Source organism: Barbatula barbatula, assembly GCF_947034865.1.
Source record: "Barbatula barbatula genome assembly, chromosome: 22".
Lineage (NCBI taxonomy): Eukaryota > Metazoa > Chordata > Actinopteri > Cypriniformes > Nemacheilidae > Barbatula > Barbatula barbatula.
The window spans coordinates 20,586,349-20,605,887 of record NC_136785.1 but is presented as its reverse complement, the minus strand read 5'-3'; the positions used below and the strand labels follow the sequence as shown (position 1 = coordinate 20,605,887).

The 19,539-nt window shown below is 46.0% G+C and overlaps 1 protein-coding gene across 1 annotated transcript in view; it reads left to right on the top strand.

Moving 5' to 3' along the window:
- The window catches only part of dpysl3 (dihydropyrimidinase like 3), a 36,649-nt gene that overhangs the window by 4,086 nt on the left and 13,024 nt on the right, over positions 1 to 19,539 (top strand). The window contains exons 3-8 of the mRNA XM_079487248.1: positions 4,387 to 4,571; positions 7,570 to 7,734; positions 8,267 to 8,328; positions 8,583 to 8,663; positions 13,154 to 13,222; positions 13,808 to 13,928. Of these exons, the coding sequence (XP_079343374.1) occupies positions 4,387 to 4,571; positions 7,570 to 7,734; positions 8,267 to 8,328; positions 8,583 to 8,663; positions 13,154 to 13,222; positions 13,808 to 13,928 (683 nt within the window). The remainder of the gene's footprint in view (positions 1 to 4,386; positions 4,572 to 7,569; positions 7,735 to 8,266; positions 8,329 to 8,582; positions 8,664 to 13,153; positions 13,223 to 13,807; positions 13,929 to 19,539) is intronic.

The window sequence follows — 19,539 nt, the reverse complement described above, 5'->3', positions numbered from 1 at the left end:
CACACTCACTCACACACACAAACACACTCACGCAAATACACTCACGCACACACTAACACACTCACACACATACAAATACACTCACGTAAACACACTCACACACTCACACACACAAACACACTCACGCAAATACACTCACGCACACACTAACACACTCACACACATACAAACACACACACGCAAACACACACATACTCACACACAAACACACTCACGCAAATACACTCACACTCACGCAAATACACTCACACACACACTAACACACTCACACACATACAAACACACAAGCACACTCACGCAAATACACTCACACAAATACACTCACACACACACACAAACTCACTCACACACACACACTCACACAAACACACTCACACACACACGCAAACACACTCACTCACGCACACACACAAACACACTCACGCAAATACACTCACGCACACACTAACACACTCACACACATACAAATACATTCACGTAAACACACTCACACACACACACACACTCACTCACACACACAAACACACTCACGCAAATACACTCACGCACACACTAACACACTCACACACATACAAACACACACACACTCACACACAAACACACTCACGCAAATACACTCACGCACACACTAACACACACACATACAAACACACACACGCAAACACACTCACGCACACACACACTCACTCACACACACAAACACACTCACGCAAATACACTCACGCACACACTAACACGCTCACACACATACAAATACACTCACGCACACACTAACACACATACATACAAACACACACACGTAAACACACTCACGCACACACACTCACTCACACACACAAACACACTCACACAAATACACTCACGCACACACTAACACACTCACACACATACAAACACACACACACACACACACACTCACACACACAAACACACTCACGCAAATACACTCATGCACACACTAACACACTCACACACATACAAACACACTCACACACACAAACACACTCACGCAAATACACTCATGCACACACTAACACACTCACACACATACAAACACACTCACACACACAAACACACTCACGCAAATACACTCATGCACACACTAACACGTTCACACACATACAAATACACTCACGTAAACACACTCACTCACGCACGCACACACACTCACTCACACACACACACTAACACACTCACACACATACAAACACACACACGCAAACACACACACACACACACACACACAAACACACTCACGCAAACACACTAACACACACTCACACACAAACACACTCACATAAACACACTCATGCACACACACACAAACACACTCACGCACACAAACACACTCACGCAAATACACACACAAACACACTCACGCAAATATACTCAAACACACACACTAACACACACACTCACAAACATACAAACACACACACACACGCAAACACACACACACACGCACACGCAAACACACTCACGCAACCACACTCCCACAAACACACTCATGCAAATATACTCACGCACACACTCATACACATACAAACACACACACGCAAACACACACACTCACATACAAACACACTCACGCAAACACACGTAAACACACTCACACACACTCACGCACGCACACACAAACACACTCCCGCAAATACACTCATACAAATACACTCACTCACACACACACAAACACACACACACTCACACAAACACACTCACACACAAACACACTCACGCAAATACACTCACGCAAATACACTCACGCACACACTAACACACTCACACACATACAAACACACTCACACACATACACTCACACTCACGCAAATACACTTACGCACACACTAACACACACACTCACACAAACACACACAAACACACTCACGCAAATACACTCACGCAAATACACTCACGCACACAGTAACACACTCACTCACACACATACAAACACACAAACACACTCACGTAAACACACTCACACAAATACACTCACTCACACACACACAAACACACTCATGCAAATATACTCATGCACACACTCATACACATACACACACACGCAAACACACACACTCACATACAAACACACTCACACACAAACACACTCACAAACAAACACACTCACGCAAATACACTCACACTCACGCAAATACACTCACGCACACACTAACACACTCACACACATACAAACACAAAACACACTCACGCAAATACACTCACACTCACGTAAATACACTCACGCACACACTAACACACACTCACACAAACACACTCACACACACACTAACACATTCACGCACACTCACTCACGCACACACACTCACGCAAATACACTCACACTCACGTAAACACACTCACGCACACACTAACACACACTCACACAAACACACTCACACACTCACGTAAAAACACACTCACGCACAAACAAACACACTCACAAACAAACACACTCACGCAAATACACTCACACTCACGCAAATACACTCACGCACACACTAACACACTCACACACATACAAACACAAAACACACTCACGCAAATACACTCACACTCACGTAAATACACTCACGCACACACTAACACACACTCACACAAACACACTCACACACACACTAACACATTCACGCACACTCACTCACGCACACACACTCACGCAAATACACTCACACTCACGTAAACACACTCACGCACACACTAACACACACTCACACAAACACACTCACACACTCACATAAAAACACACTCACGCACAAACAAACACACTCACGCAAATACAAACACACAGACGCAAACACACACTCACACAAACACACACACACACACACAAACACACTCACATACAAACACACTCACGTAAACACACTCACGCACACTCACTCACGCACACACTAACACACTCACACACATACAAACACACAGACGCAAACACACACACACTCACACAAACACACTCACACACTGACACACACACGCTAACACACTCACAAACAAACACACTCACGTAAACACACTCACTCACGCACACACACACACAAACACACACACATACAAACACACACACGCAAACACACTCACGCAAATACAGTCACGCACAGACTAACACACGCACACACATACAAACACACACACGCAAACACACTCACGCAAATACACTCACGCACACACTAACACACTCACACACATACAAACACACACACGCAAACACACTCACGCACGCACAAACACATGCACTCATGCACACAAACAACACACTCACACGCAAACTCACACACACACACGCACAAACACACGCACTCATGCACACAAACAACACACTCACACGCAAACTCACACACACACACGCACAAACACACGCACTCATGCACACAAACAACACACTCACACACACTCACACGCAAACTCACACACACACACACGCACAAACACACGCACTCATGCACACAAACAAACACGCACTCACACGCAAACTCACACACACACACACACTCTCACACACACGCACAAACACACGCACTCATGCACACAAACAACACACTCACACGCAAACTCACACACACACACACACGAACACACACACACACACGAACACACACGCACTCAAGCACATGCACACACTCAAGCACACACACGCACGCACACACATGACGTTCCCATAACGTTAGTTTTTGGTTCCCTTTGGGTTATTTTGTGAATAAACTCGAAAACAATGTTCCCAGAACGTTGCAGTTTGTTTTTAATGACCAGAAAATAACATAACCAGAACATTTCCCAATGGGTATTTTTCTGTTATTTGTGCAAGCATGTTGTTTGGGAAATAGTGAATAATACAACTTCTCATATCTGAAAATAATCATCTGGGATAAAGAGAGGTTTTGTAAAATAATACACAGTTTACACATTCTCTAATGGTCCATTTTTTTCACCTCGTAATCTCAGAAGTTCTAAAGGTTTCCATTAAAATAGCTTTTTCCATTAAAAGCAATACTAAATTCTTATTCGTAGTGTGTTTTATGCTTTGTTTCCATACAGTTAATCTGCCAGCTAACATCTACACTCATAGAATCCATCACATACAGTACATCCATATAATGACAAATAAAACCAATACAATTCCCATTATAACCATCAATTGCATTACATTTACTTTTGTTTTCAACAGGGATGTGTGTAAACTTTGGGTTTTTTGTTTGATAACAGTGGTGGAACGTTAGTCTTTGGTTCCCATTCTATTTTTGTAAGGAAAGCTTTCTTAGATAACCAAAGAAAACTAAAATTCATGTTCTGGGAACCAAAAAATAGTTTCCTGGGAAAGTCCTAGTTGAGAATGTTCTGGAATGAATGAATTGACGCATGAGTGAGATGTTTTTGTAATCTCTCAACTGTTAGGCAGATTGGAGATAACCTGATCGTTCCAGGAGGGGTGAAGACGGTTGAAGCCGATGGGAAGATGGTGATTCCTGGAGGAATTGACATCCACACTCATTTCCAGATGCCATACAGGGGCACGAGCACTGTGGATGATTTCTCTCAGGGCACTAAAGCCGCTCTCGCTGGAGGAACCACTATGATTGGTGAGATATGCCAAACATTTTCTTTTTTGGCTGCGCTGTGGAATGTCTATATTTAACTCGACATATGTGAGCGTCCAGCCGGCTGTTATCACAACACATGTGAGACCTACGGCATATGCAATACATTATCATACATACAGTATATAGATCAACATCATCACCAGCAAGCCTCTGACAACTCTTGAAAAAGCACCTTCCATTGATAAGGACATTTTTATGTTTGTGTGTGTGTGTACTGTAATGATGACACACATGTACAGTATAGTTCAATTGACCCTTCGCAAGCAGTTTGATTGACAGGCGATCTGACCAATCATAACGCAGATATTATGTGACCACGTGACCGACCGCCATTTTGTCCAAAAAAGAAAAAAGAAGAGCTTTGGTGATTAATATGAAAAAAAATAGCTTTTTAATTATTGTAAAAGTAAACAGACAGATACAGTGTATCAGGAAAGTATTCAGACCCTCTTAAATTTTTCACTCTTTTTTTATTTTAGCAAATGGCTGCAATATAACAAAAAGTTCATTTTTTTCTCATTAAATTAGATTTAAGATTATCATTAATAATGTAATAGCAGCTGAAGTTTTGTATAGTCGCCACGTCCTTCGTCCAGCTTTATCGTCACAGCATTTGTCAGGTCTGGATTGCGCCCTGCCCGCTCCGGTAAGGAAGGTGAAGGTGAACCTTCGGCCGATTCTGAGGTCTTGAGCACTCTGGGAAGGTTTTGGTCCAGGATATCCCGCATTCATCTTTCCCTCCATTGCAAACAGTCGTCCTGCCCCTGCAGCTGAAAAACACCCCCACAGCATGATGCTGCCACCACCACCACAATGCTTCACTGTTGGGACTGATGAGCAGTGCCTGGTTCTCCACACATACCGCTTAGAATTAAGGCCAAAAAGTTCTATCTTGGTCTCATCAGACCAGAGAATCTTATTTCTCACCATCTTGGAGTCCTTCCATGCGGGCTTTCATGTGTCTTGCACTTAGAAGAGGCTTCGGTCGGGCCACTCTGCCATAAAGCCCCGACTGGTGGAGGGCTGCAGTGATGGTTGACTTTCTCCCATCTCCCGACTGGAGCTCAGCCACAGTGATCTTTGGGTTCTTCTTTACCTCCCTCACCAAGGCTCTTCTCCCCCGATAGCTCAGATGAGCTCTAGGAAGGGTTCTGGTCGTCCCAAACGTCTTCCCTTTAAGGATTATGGAGGCCACTGTGCTCTTAGGAACCTTAAGTGCAGCAGAAATGTTTTTGTAACCTTGGCCAGATCTGTGCCAATTCTGTGTTTTTCTGTCAATATGGGGTGCTGTGTGTACATTAATGAGAAAAAATAACTTAAATGATTTTAGCAAATGGCTGCAATTTAACAAAGAGTGAAAATCTGAATACGGTCTGAATACTTTCCCACCCCCTTAAATTAGTGTGACGTTCACACTATAACGAGAGGCAAGGCAAGTTTATTTATATAGCACATTTTATACACAATGGTAATTCAAAGTGCTTTAAATAAAATAAATAAAAAATATCCATTTGGTAATATCCAAGAAATAAGAACCATAAAATAAAACACAGTTTAGAATATAAAATAAAATAAAGTACAGCACAAGCAGTCGGACAGTCAGAGGCACAGTGCACATTCATTAAATGCAAAGTTAAACAGATGTGTTTTGAGTCTGGATTTGAATGTGACTACTGTGGGAGCACATCTGATCTCTTCTGGAAGCTGGTTCCAGCTGCGGCTCGCATAATAGCTAAATGCAGACTATCCTTGCTCAGAGAGAACCCCTGGTATTTCTAGCTGATGCCATCCTAAGGATAAACGATAACTTAGTTATTACTTAAAAATCATTCTAAATGAAGGAGAATAGCGAAGTTCACATCACAACTATAATGTTACCAATACAGATACCAGACATGATATTGTTGGAATCATTAATGTATGATTTACAGACGGAAGCGTTTGTGAAGGGGTGTTTGAAGGTGGAATATAATACTTGTTGATGATATAATACTTACATAAGTATGAGCAAGCTGGCATGATATACTTTGTGTCCCTGTGATGTGATGAGCGCACCTTCATTCGCAGTGACATTTTAAAGGAAAGACGCTTTCAGCAGTGAAGTCATAAAGCAACAGCGGTGTTGTGTTTGTTGAATTGAACACAAGTAAAGATTAAGAAATAAGATTATTTTCTGTACTGAATTTATATTTAAAAGTTTGATCATGGCCGACTAAAACGCCGCCCCTCTCTCTAAAATGGTCATTACTGCAAATGTACTAAAACATCTAAACACTACACCACATTAAGGTTAGCTATACATCCATTTGTGTGACAGTAGTACCCTACTGCATCATGCCAGTTTACCATTAACGTAACGGTATGGTCTGCTGATGTGGACACAAGTATAGGTGTTACAGTTATCTCAAATCCTGAACGTATCCCTCGAATGCATATCGCAGACCTTTCTGTCTGAAACCAGCATGTCATTTTTCCAGAAATTCTTCACTTTTTCGCCAGAGAGGGCACAAATGTACACTGGGAACGCATGACTGATACCCAAAGCTTGTCGGACATAGCAACAGGAACGAGGGGGCGGGGTTTTGCGAAGTGTCAATTGTTAACTTGATAGTCATCAAAAGATCATGTCATGATGTGTACAGTATTGATCAAGATGCTGGAAGCCTTTAAAATGACATTGTTGGTAAAGAAACGGTTAGTTTTATTAAAACGCATTCAAACATTAAAAGTGTTGGTAGTTCAACACTCATTTTTTTAATAGCAGAAGGTTTGGTGCTTCTCATTAGCTGTGTAATAAAGCCAATCGATGTGGACGGATTATCTCTTTTGTGTCTGTGTGTTCGTCTCTGAGTGGGCTCTTATAAAAAAGACCTTCACACGGATCAGACAGAAAAGATGAGGTTTTCCGCTAAACCTTCACTGTGAAACGCCGACACACGCTAACTCCAGGTGTGTTTGTGTCACATGTGATGTGTAGTGGATCATGTGATCCCGGAGCCCGGCAGCAGTCTGGTGGAAGCGTTCGAGCGCTGGCACGAGTGGGCCGATGAGAAAGCGTGCTGTGATTTCTCTCTTCATGTGGACATCACGCACTGGAGCGACGGCGTCAAACACGAGGTGGAGACTCTCATGAAGGAGAAAGGTGAGCCAGATGTTGAGAGATTGAAGCAGATGTGCTGTGTAGTGTTTTACACATGAGTTCAAAGGTCTCCATCTGCACTTACTGTATAAACACATCAGCCGGAAGATATTTCATTCTCAAACAGATCCTGAATGAAATAGTTGAGAAACATATAAGGTAAGACAACCTGATGAGTTTGAAGTCGTCTCAACTGTTGTCTTAACGTTAAATGTGTTTGTGCGTGCACTCCTGATCTTTTATTTTCCTGATCAAACTGAAAACCTTTTGTTCCTGATACAGAACCTGATCAAATAATAAATCAAGTCTACTAGTCAACATCTTTGTTCAAGTTACGGTGTTTCCTCTGTCGGGACAACATCTGAACATGGTTTACAGCGTTCCAGCCAATAAAGAGCTCAAACTGAGCTTCATTACCATCAGCTTCATTCTGTCTGAAAGTGTATTTCATGAAGACTGAATGTAAATGTTAAACGGTGTATTATGTGTTCAGTATTTATCTCAATGTAAATACAGGTTTTGGTTTTGTGTACAGGAGTGAACTCTTTCCAGGTCTACATGGCTTATAAAGATCTCTATCAGATGAGTAGCAGTGAGGTCAGTGAAAGAAAACCTCAAACACACAGATATACTGTAGAAAGATTGTCTGGTATTAATAATAATTACTCTTATTCGAATGATTCGACTGATGTGTGTTATATACTGTTTGTGTTGATGTGGCAGATCCACATTTAGTTTATGAATTATGTCAAAGATTGTGTTGGACGTCTAGATGAAAGCCAGTTCGTTTAGAAGTTAGCATATTGAGCTTCAGTGTGTGTTTGTAAGTTCATATATGTTTGTGTTTACAGCTTTATGAGATCTTCACCTTCCTTGGAGAACACGGAGGAATCGCACAGGTGCACGCTGAAAACGGAGAGATCATTGCTGAGGTATGACATGTGTACATCGTTTAGTGGGGTTTAATGACACGGTGTGAAGTGTGTTCTTCTAATGAAGGTGAGCTCATGGATTCTGATGACTCAAGTTTACATTGGGATGAATATAATAAACTGTGTAACTGTTAACCGATAATAAGAATTTTTGATGGACTTATACTAGTTAAAGAAGTGTTTGCTCCTCATGTGTCTACAGTACTGTCGCTATAGTAAGGGGCTTGTGTTAGCTGCTGTGGCTGAGGGTCCGTGTTAAATTTGGGAACGAGACGTTGTGTCGAACCGACAGATGGGGTTCGCCCCTGAGAACCTATCATCTTCTGACTATTTTGAAAAGGCCAATGAAATTGGCGAATGAAATTTGCATGCCGGGCTCCGCCCCCGGATATTCGGGTATAAAAGGGGAGCCGGCGTGCTCATTCATTCACCTTTTGTGCTGAGGAGCCTGAGAGCATCTCACGATCGCTGCAGCGGACGGCTAATGTTGTGGCATGAGGGACACAACGTCTCGTTCCCTCCATCAGGGAACAGAGGTTCCCTGATGGAGGCATGCAAATTTCATGTCGAACCAACAGATGGGGTTCCTATTGAAAACGCCACGGCACTAAGCCGCGTCACAATCTCTAGCGAAGCGACGTTGACCGGCCTGGGCGAGCCACACGTGAGCGCTATCGCGAAATTTGTAACCTTCCAGTGGGCAGAGCTTTTGGCAAAGATGAGTAGCCCCTGCCCTCGGCCACCACAGACGGAGGCCTTGTTCTCTAAACGAGAAGCCGTCCGGTACCGTAGGGCTACTGGGTAAGCGCTGTTCCCTCAATGTGGAGGTGTACTACGGAGACCACTTCCCACCATAGGGGGGAATACAGTGGAGACGCCAAAATGGTCTCACCAAATAGGGGAGAACTCATGGGAGGTATGTGCGGAATGCCGCAAGGTGGATGTCCACCTGGGGGAGGTCATGGGTTGCCACGCGGGGAACCATCTCATGACGACATCTCAGATGGAACCACCCTAGTGGGGGGTTACTACGTGTGGGGCACTAGGTCCGGTTAGAGCTATATGTAATAACTCAGCTTGATACCCGGCCATAGGCGGCAGGGCTGCTCCGCCGAGCCCGCCGCCCTGAGTGCTTATTGATGGATGGACGGACTGTCTATTCTTCACCCTTGGGGAAAGAAGGGAGGCAGCCCATAGCGCACTGATCCACCTAAGAAGGGGAATGGCGCTATGCGCAGGTTTACGCCCTACGACTGCTGGTCTCACCTGTTGGCAAGACCCGAGCTGCCGACTCCCCACGGAGGTTGCAAGCCTCTGCGAGGTATAGCGTAGCCCAACCCGCAACTCTACAGATGTCTGCCAGAGAGGCGCACTGAGCTGATGCCCACGAGGAGGCCACACCCCAAGCGGAGTGTACCGTCACTCAAATGGGCACGGGCTAGGATCGGCACGCCGTAGTGACTGCGTGTGCGATCCAGCGCGACAACTCTCCTCGGAGACAGCACTCCCGTTGCTGACCTCCATAACAGACAAGAGCTGCTCAGGGCCTTGAAGCCCTCCGTGTGGTTCGAGTAGAGGCGCAATGCGCTTACTGGACACCCCACGTACAGGTTGGGTCTTTCTCCCGGTGTGGGAGCGCCTGCAAGTTCACCACCTAGTTTCCAAAGGGGGGCGGCGGAACTTTGGGCACGTAAGTCGGCCGGGGTCTCAGGATCACGTGAGAGTCACCGGGCCTGAATTTTTGCAATCGGTGGACACGGAATGCTTGCAGGTGCCTCACCCTCTGGATGGACTCGAGCCCCAGCAGGAGAGCCAACCCCCCTCGCAGAACGAGGAAGGGGGCTCTCCGCAGGGCCCGAAAAAAGGGGACCCAAAGGTCATATATGACAGTGCCGAGGGGACTGGACATGAGAGAATGCGGTCAGTTGTCATGAACCACTCCTGGCGTCTGACAGACAACAGGACGCGCTTCTGCTTCTCCTGAACGGCACCCTTGCAAGGTGCTGCTCAAGGTATGCAGCGACCCCTGGTTTTGGGGATGATGAAGTGCGGCTGTAGAAGCCACTGGACATCTCGGCCGAGGGGACGGTTCGATCGCCTTCGCCAGAGGGGTGGCAGCCCCGGCCTGGAGCACGGGAACATCCCTGCCTCTGCTGAGGTAAGATGATGCCCGAAGTCCGGAGGAGGTCTGGCGAACTGGATCGAATGCCGAGACGGACCACACTCCCAGCCACCGTGATGGTTTGAAATGCTAACCAAGCACCCAGGGACCTCACAGGGGGGGCTACGATCTGCTTCATCAACCCGCGGGGGTTGGTTCAATGACTAGCAGTGCTGGTCCCACCCGGGGGGAACAGCTCCGATAAATCACCTGCCAGGCGATGGCGCAGCTCGACGCACCGTCGAAGCGAGAGTGCTGAGGGCTGCTTTATACTAGCCATTGCGTGCCGCCATGACGCAACGTCGAGTTGCCGAACACCATCTTTCAGAGGGTGAGAGTGGCTGCAAGTGGGACCCAGAGAGAGACCTCTCCTTGTGAGAAGGCGGGCACTAGGCCCCCGAAGGGGCCCAGAAGGTGTTGGGACGCGGCAGGGACCGCCCCAGTCCGACCATCCAGCTACCAATGCTGGGTCGGGCCCGATGGTTCAATCTCTCTGGGTGGTCCTCTCGACGTCTTCCTCCGGGGGGCCACCTGCGGGGGCACCAGAACCGGAGTCGACGCTGGAGAAGGCCGGGGCTGCTGGGGGCAGACCACGTGCGAGACCTCGACGGCCGAAAGGCGGCCGGGTCACAGCAGGCCGGTCTGTTTCTACACTGTCAAAAGGCTGCTGGAGCAGTCCTTGACAGCGCCACCAATCAGCCGACCTTGCAAGAGGGGAGTCGGGAAAGTGGCCTTTCTCGACATCGCCCACCTGCGCAAGATTGAGTCTGAGGCGTCTTTCCGGGCCACTGATGTGGACATCGTCTGACCCAGCCTGCGCTGCCACCGTGTTCCCCGGAGGGCCAGTCGGCGGCGGCACTACTTGGGTCGATCTTACCCCGTGGGGCTCTCTTTAGCGCCCTGGCCTGCAGGATGGCCATGGCGTAAGAGTGGTGGCAGCTTGGCCCACGGCACTGCCAGCCTCAACACCAGAGATGTCGAGACCTTACATGCCCTGGATGGTGAGTCTAGGTCAAGCTCCCCAGGTGGCCGCCGTCTGCGGATACCCGCGACTGCATGCTCCACCCAGGGTGCATTGACATAGTCCCTAGCTGCCTCCCCGCCCCGAGGGAAGAGAGGGCGATAGAGTCAGCTAGACGGAAGCGCGCCGAAGGGGGCGCTCCAGGTCTTACCGAACTCCTTATGCAGCTCGGTAAAACTTGGCACTTGAGCCGGGCACGGCTTGGAGTCGCGGCCGGGCCCAATGTGCGAAGTACCCAGCCGCGTGCGCCAGGGCTGCGGCGCACCGCAATCCGACACTCACGGTGGTCCGAGCGAGCATGGCTGACATCTTGACGTCTGCTCTCACCTGTGCTCGACCTCCCGAGGGAGGGAGCTTCAGGGAATCGCCAGAGTCTGATGTCAGCAGGTCGGGCTCCGATGTTGCAAGAGACACCTCATCTCCACGGCCCGTGTCCGAGCGCGTGGCTGAGGAATAAGATGGCTTAGGACCATCCTTGGGGAACTGCTAAACAAGCGAGACGGGCCGCGAGCGGTCCGCGAGCCGGCCGGCTGACGGATTAACGCTCACGATAATTCCCACATCACCCTCGCTACTCGCCGCCGCTGACGGCAGGGCCGTAGCCGCTGCGGTCACAGAACGGGAAGCAAACGAGGTGTTGGCTGGATCTTACAGAACACAGCCACCGTGACGCAACGTCTGAATAGCCATCCGCCCGCAGTGACGCAACGTCTGAATAGCCATCCGCGCGCAGTGCGGGCAGGACGAATCCACGAGGCTGCCACAGTGGTCGGACCCCCGAACACCTGCGGCAACCACCGTGTCCGTCCCCGTCCTCGATGAGTGTACTGCACCCAAGAGATCAGCGGGAAATGCCACGCTGAGGAAATTGCTCTTTTAGAAAAATACCTCTGGAACTGCCAGGACGCCCAGGGGAATCTCCACTGCACCGCGTCATAGAATTCAGCAATTCGAAGAATGTCATCAGATGCGAAGGGTCCAAAGAACAAAAGGTGAATGAATGAGCACGCCGGCTCCCCTTTTATACCCGGATATCCGGGGGCGGAGCCCGGCATGCAAATTTCATTCGCCAATTTCATTGGCCTTTTCAAAATAGTCAGAAGATGATAGGTTCTCAGAGGCGAACCCCATCTGTCGGTTCGACACAACGTCGAGAGACCGACAGAAAGGGAACAGAAGCTAAACGCCTTTCATTTCTCACACGTAGCAGATGATTGACAGGTCTTATTATTGTCTTAAGTCTTGTTTTAATGAGGTACACAGACACTATTGTTGAGAAAGGGATTTGAGAATGACTCTGTATTTCAGGAACAAACTCGTATGCTGGAGATGGGTATCACAGGACCTGAGGGTCACGTTCTCAGCCGTCCAGAGGAGGTCAGTAACCAAACACACACACACACACACACACACACACAATAGGCATCCTACAATCTGTGCATTTAGAAGAAACATTAGAAAGGCATCTCTCTCTTTTCTTTGGTTTATGTTCACGTTAACCCTGATAGCACAATCCATCTGGCTTACGTCTATTTGACTTCTGCATTTACATCTGCAATACATAGTTAGCTCATCTACAATACGTCTCTGAGACATCTGAACGTCTGTAATACGTCTGCTAAACATCTGCTGCGTAAAAACATCTGCTAAACATCTTAGAAAGAGCTGTTGTTCATCTATTCTAAATCATAAACATCTTACAGACGTCTTCTAGAGGTCTATATGAAGTCTGACAGCAGACATCTCTGAGACGTGTTGCAGATGAGCAAACTGTGTATTGTAGATGTCTTGCAGACGTCAAATAGACGTAATCCAGATGTTTGTGTGCTATCAGGGAAGTGTTTCGTTCATGTGGTGTGTCAGACAGAATCTTCCAGCGGGTGATATTAAGGTCAGCCAGGAACACAGATCTGTGTGTGTGTGTGCTGTTGTGTTGTAAATGTCAGTTATGTGTTTGCGTAGCTGGAAGCTGAGGCCGTGTTCAGAGCCGTCACCATCGCCAGTCAAACAAACTGTCCGCTCTACATCACTCGTGTCATGAGTAAGAGCGCTGCTGACATCATCTCACAGGCCCGCAAGAAAGGTACACACACACAAACACACGCACTCAAACACACTCACATAAAAACACACGCACTCAAACACACGCACACTCAAACACACACACACAAAAACACACTCACACTTACACAAACACACGCACTCAAACACACACAAACACACTCACACTTACACAAACACACGCACTCAAACACACTCACACACACACACTTACACAAACACACGCACTCAAACACACGCACTCAAACACACGCACACACAAACACACTCACATAAAAACACACGCACTCAAACACACTCACACACAAACACACGCACTCAAACACACTCACATAAAAACACACGCACTCAAACACACGCACACTCAAACACACACACACAAAAACACACTCACACTTACACAAACACACACACTCAAACACACACAAACACACTCACACTTACACAAACACACGCACTCAAACACACTCACACACACACACTTACACAAACACACGCACTCAAACACACGCACTCAAACACACGCACACACAAACACACTCACATAAAAACACACGCACTCAAACACACTCACACACACACACTTACACAAACACACGCACTCAAACACACTCACATAAAAACACACGCACACAAACACACTCACACTTACACAAACACACGCACTCAAACACATGCACACACAAACACACTCACACAAAAACACACACTCAAACACACGCACTCAAACACACGCACACACAAACACACTCACATAAAAACACACGCACTCAAACACACACAAACACACTCACACACACACACTTACACAAACACACGCACTCTAACACACTCACATAAAAACACACGTACTCAAACACATGCAAACACAAACACACTCACACAAAAACACACACTCAAACACACTCACATAAAAACACACGCACTCAAACACACTCACATAAAAACACACGCACTCAAACACACGCACACTCAAACACACACACACAAAAACACACTCACACTTACACAAACACACGCACTCAAACACACACAAACACACTCACACTTACACAAACACACGCACTCAAACACACTCACACACACACACTTACACAAACACACGCACTCAAACACACGCACTCAAACACACGCACACACAAACACACTCACATAAAAACACACGCACTCAAACACACTCACACACACACACTTACACAAACACACGCACTCAAACACCCTCACATAAAAACACACGTACTCAAACACATGCACACACAAACACACTCACACAAAAACACACACTCAAACACACGCACTCAAACACACGCACACACAAACACACTCACATAAAAACACACGCACTCAAACACACACAAACACACTCACACACACACACTTACACAAACACACGCACTCAAACACACTCACATAAAAACACACGTACTCAAACACATGCAAACACAAACACACTCACACAAAAACACACACTCAAACACACGCACACACAAACACACTCACATAAAAACACACGCACTCAAACACACACAAACACACTCACACACACACACTTACACAAACACACGCACTCAAACACACTCACATAAAAACACACGTACTCAAACACATGCACACACAAACACACTCACACACACAAACTCACACACACACACTTACACAAACACACGCACTCAAACACACGCACTCAAACACACGCACACACAAACACACTCACATAAAAACATACGCACTCAAACACACACAAACACACTCACACACACACACACTTACACAAACACACGCACTCAAACACACTCACATAAAAACACACGTACTCAAGCACATGCACACACAAACACACTCACACACACACACTTACACAAACACACGCACTCAAACACACGCACTCAAACACACGCACACACAAACACACTCACATAAAAACATACGCACTCAAACACACACAAACACACTCACACACACACACTTACACAAACACACGCACTCAAACACACTCACATAAAAACACACGTACTCAAACACATGCACACACAAACACACTCACACAAAAACACACACTCAAACACATGCACACACAAACACACTCACACTTACACAAACACACGCACTCAAACACACACAAACACACTCACACTTACACAAACACACGCACTCAAACACACTCACACACACACACTTACACAAACACACGCACTCAAACACACGCACACACAAACACACTCACATAAAAACACACGCACTCAAACACACTCACACACACACACTTACACAAACACACGCACTCAAACACCCTCACATAAAAACACACGTACTCAAACACATGCACACACAAACACACTCACACAAAAACACACACTCAAACACACGCACTCAAACACACGCACACACAAACACACTCACATAAAAACACACGCACTCAAACACACACAAACACACTCACACACACACACTTACACAAACACACACACACAAACACACTCACATAAAAACACACGCACTCAAACACATGCACACACAAACACACTCACACTTACACAAACACACGCACTCAAACACACTCACATAAAAACACACGCACACAAACACACTCACACAAAAACACACACTCAAACACATACAAACACACTCACACACACACACTCACACAAACACACGCACTCAAACACACTCACATAAAAACACACGCACACAAACACACGCACACACAAACACACTCACATAAAAACACACGCACTCAAACACACACAAACACACTCACACACACACACACTTACACAAACACACGCACTCAAACACACTCACATAAAAACACACGCACACAAACACACTCACACAAAAACACACACTCAAACACACACAAACACACACACACACAAACACACGCACTCAAACACACTCACATAAAAACACACGCACACAAACACACGCACACACAAACACACTCACATAAAAACACACGCACTCAAACACACACAAACACACTCACACACACACACTTACACAAACACACGCACTCAAACACACTCACATAAAAACACACGCACTCAAACACACACAAACACACACACACACTTACACAAACACACGCACTCAAACACACTCACATAAAAACACACGCACTCAAACACACACAAACACACTCACACACACACACTTACACAAACACACGCACTCAAACACACTCACATAAAAACACACGCACTCAAACACACACAAACACACACACACACTTACACAAACACACGCACTCAAACACACTCACATAAAAACACACGCACTCAAACACACACAAACACACTCACACACACACACAAACACACGCACTCAAACACACTCACATAAAAACACACGCACTCAAACACACACAAACACACTCACACACACACACTTACACAAACACACGCACTCAAACACACTCACATAAAAACACACGCACTCAAACACATGCACACACAAACACACTCACACAAAAACACACACTCAAACACACACAAACACACTCACACACACACACTCACACAAACACACGCACTCAAACACACTCACATAAAAACACACGCACTCAAACACACACAAACACACTCACACACACACACGCACTCAAACACACGCACACACAAACACACTCACATAAAAACACACGCACTCAAACACACACAAACACACTCACACACACTTACACAAACACACGCACTCAAACACACTCACATAAAAACACACGTACTCAAACACATGCAAACACAAACACACTCACACAAAAACACACACTCAAACACACGCACTCAAACACACGCACACACAAACACACTCACATAAAAACACACGCACTCAAACACACACAAACACACTCACACACACACACTTACACAAACACACGCACTCAAACACACTCACATAAAAACACACGTACTCAAACACATGCACACACAAACACACTCACACACACACACACACTCACACACACACACTTACACAAACACACGCACTCAAACACACGCACTCAAACACACGCACACACAAACACACTCACATAAAAACATATGCACTCAAACACACACAAACACACTCACACACACACACTTACACAAACACACGCACTCAAACACACGCACTCAAACACACGCACACACAAACACACTCACATAAAAACATACGCACTCAAACACACACAAACACACTCACACACACACACTTACACAAACACACGCACTCTAACACACTCACATAAAAACACACGTACTCAAACACATGCACACACAAACACACTCACACAAAAACACACACTCAAACACATGCACACACAAACACACTCACACAAAGACACACACTCAAACACACGCACTCAAACACACGCACACACTAACACACGCACTCAAACACACGCACACACAAACACACTCACATAAAAACACACGCACTCAAACACACACAAACACACTCACACACACACACTTACACAAACACACACACTCAAACACACTCACATAAAAACACACGCACTCAAACACACTCACATAAAAACACACGCACTCAAACACACACAAACACACTCACACAAACACACGCACTCAAACACACTCACATAAAAACACACGCACACAAACACACTCACACAAAAACACACACTCAAACACATACAAACACACTCACACACACACACTCACACAAACACACGCACTCAAACACACTCACATAAAAACACACGCACTCAAACACACACAAACACACTCACACAAACACACGCACTCAAACACACTCACATAAAAACACACGCACACAAACACACTCACACAAAAACACACACTCAAACACATACAAACACACTCACACACACACACTCACACAAACACACGCACTCAAACACACTCACATAAAAACACACGCACACAAACACACACAAACACACTCACACTTACACAAACACACGCACTCAAACACACTCACATAAAAACACACGCACTCAAACACACACAAACACACTCACACTTACACAAACACACGCACTCAAACACACTCACATAAAAACACACGCACACAAACACACTCACACAAAAACACACACTCAAACACACACAAACACACGCACTCAAACACACTCACATAAAAACACACACACACAAACACACGCACACACGTACTCAAACACATGCAAACACAAACACACTCACACAAAAACACACACTCAAACACACGCACTCAAACACACGCACACACAAACACACTCACATAAAAACACACGCACTCAAACACACACAAACACACTCACACACACACACTTACACAAACACACGCACTCAAACACACTCACATAAAAACACACGCACTCAAACACACACAAACACACTCACACAAAAACACACACTCAAACACATGCACTCAAACACACGCACACACAAACACACTCACATAAAAACACACGCACTCAAACACACACAAACACACTCACACACACACACTTACACAAACACACGCACTCAAACACACTCACATAAAAACACACGTACTCAAACACATGCACACACAAACACACTCACACACACACACTCACACACACACACTTACACAAACACACGCACTCAAACACACGCACTCAAACACACGCACACACAAACACACTCACATAAAAACATATG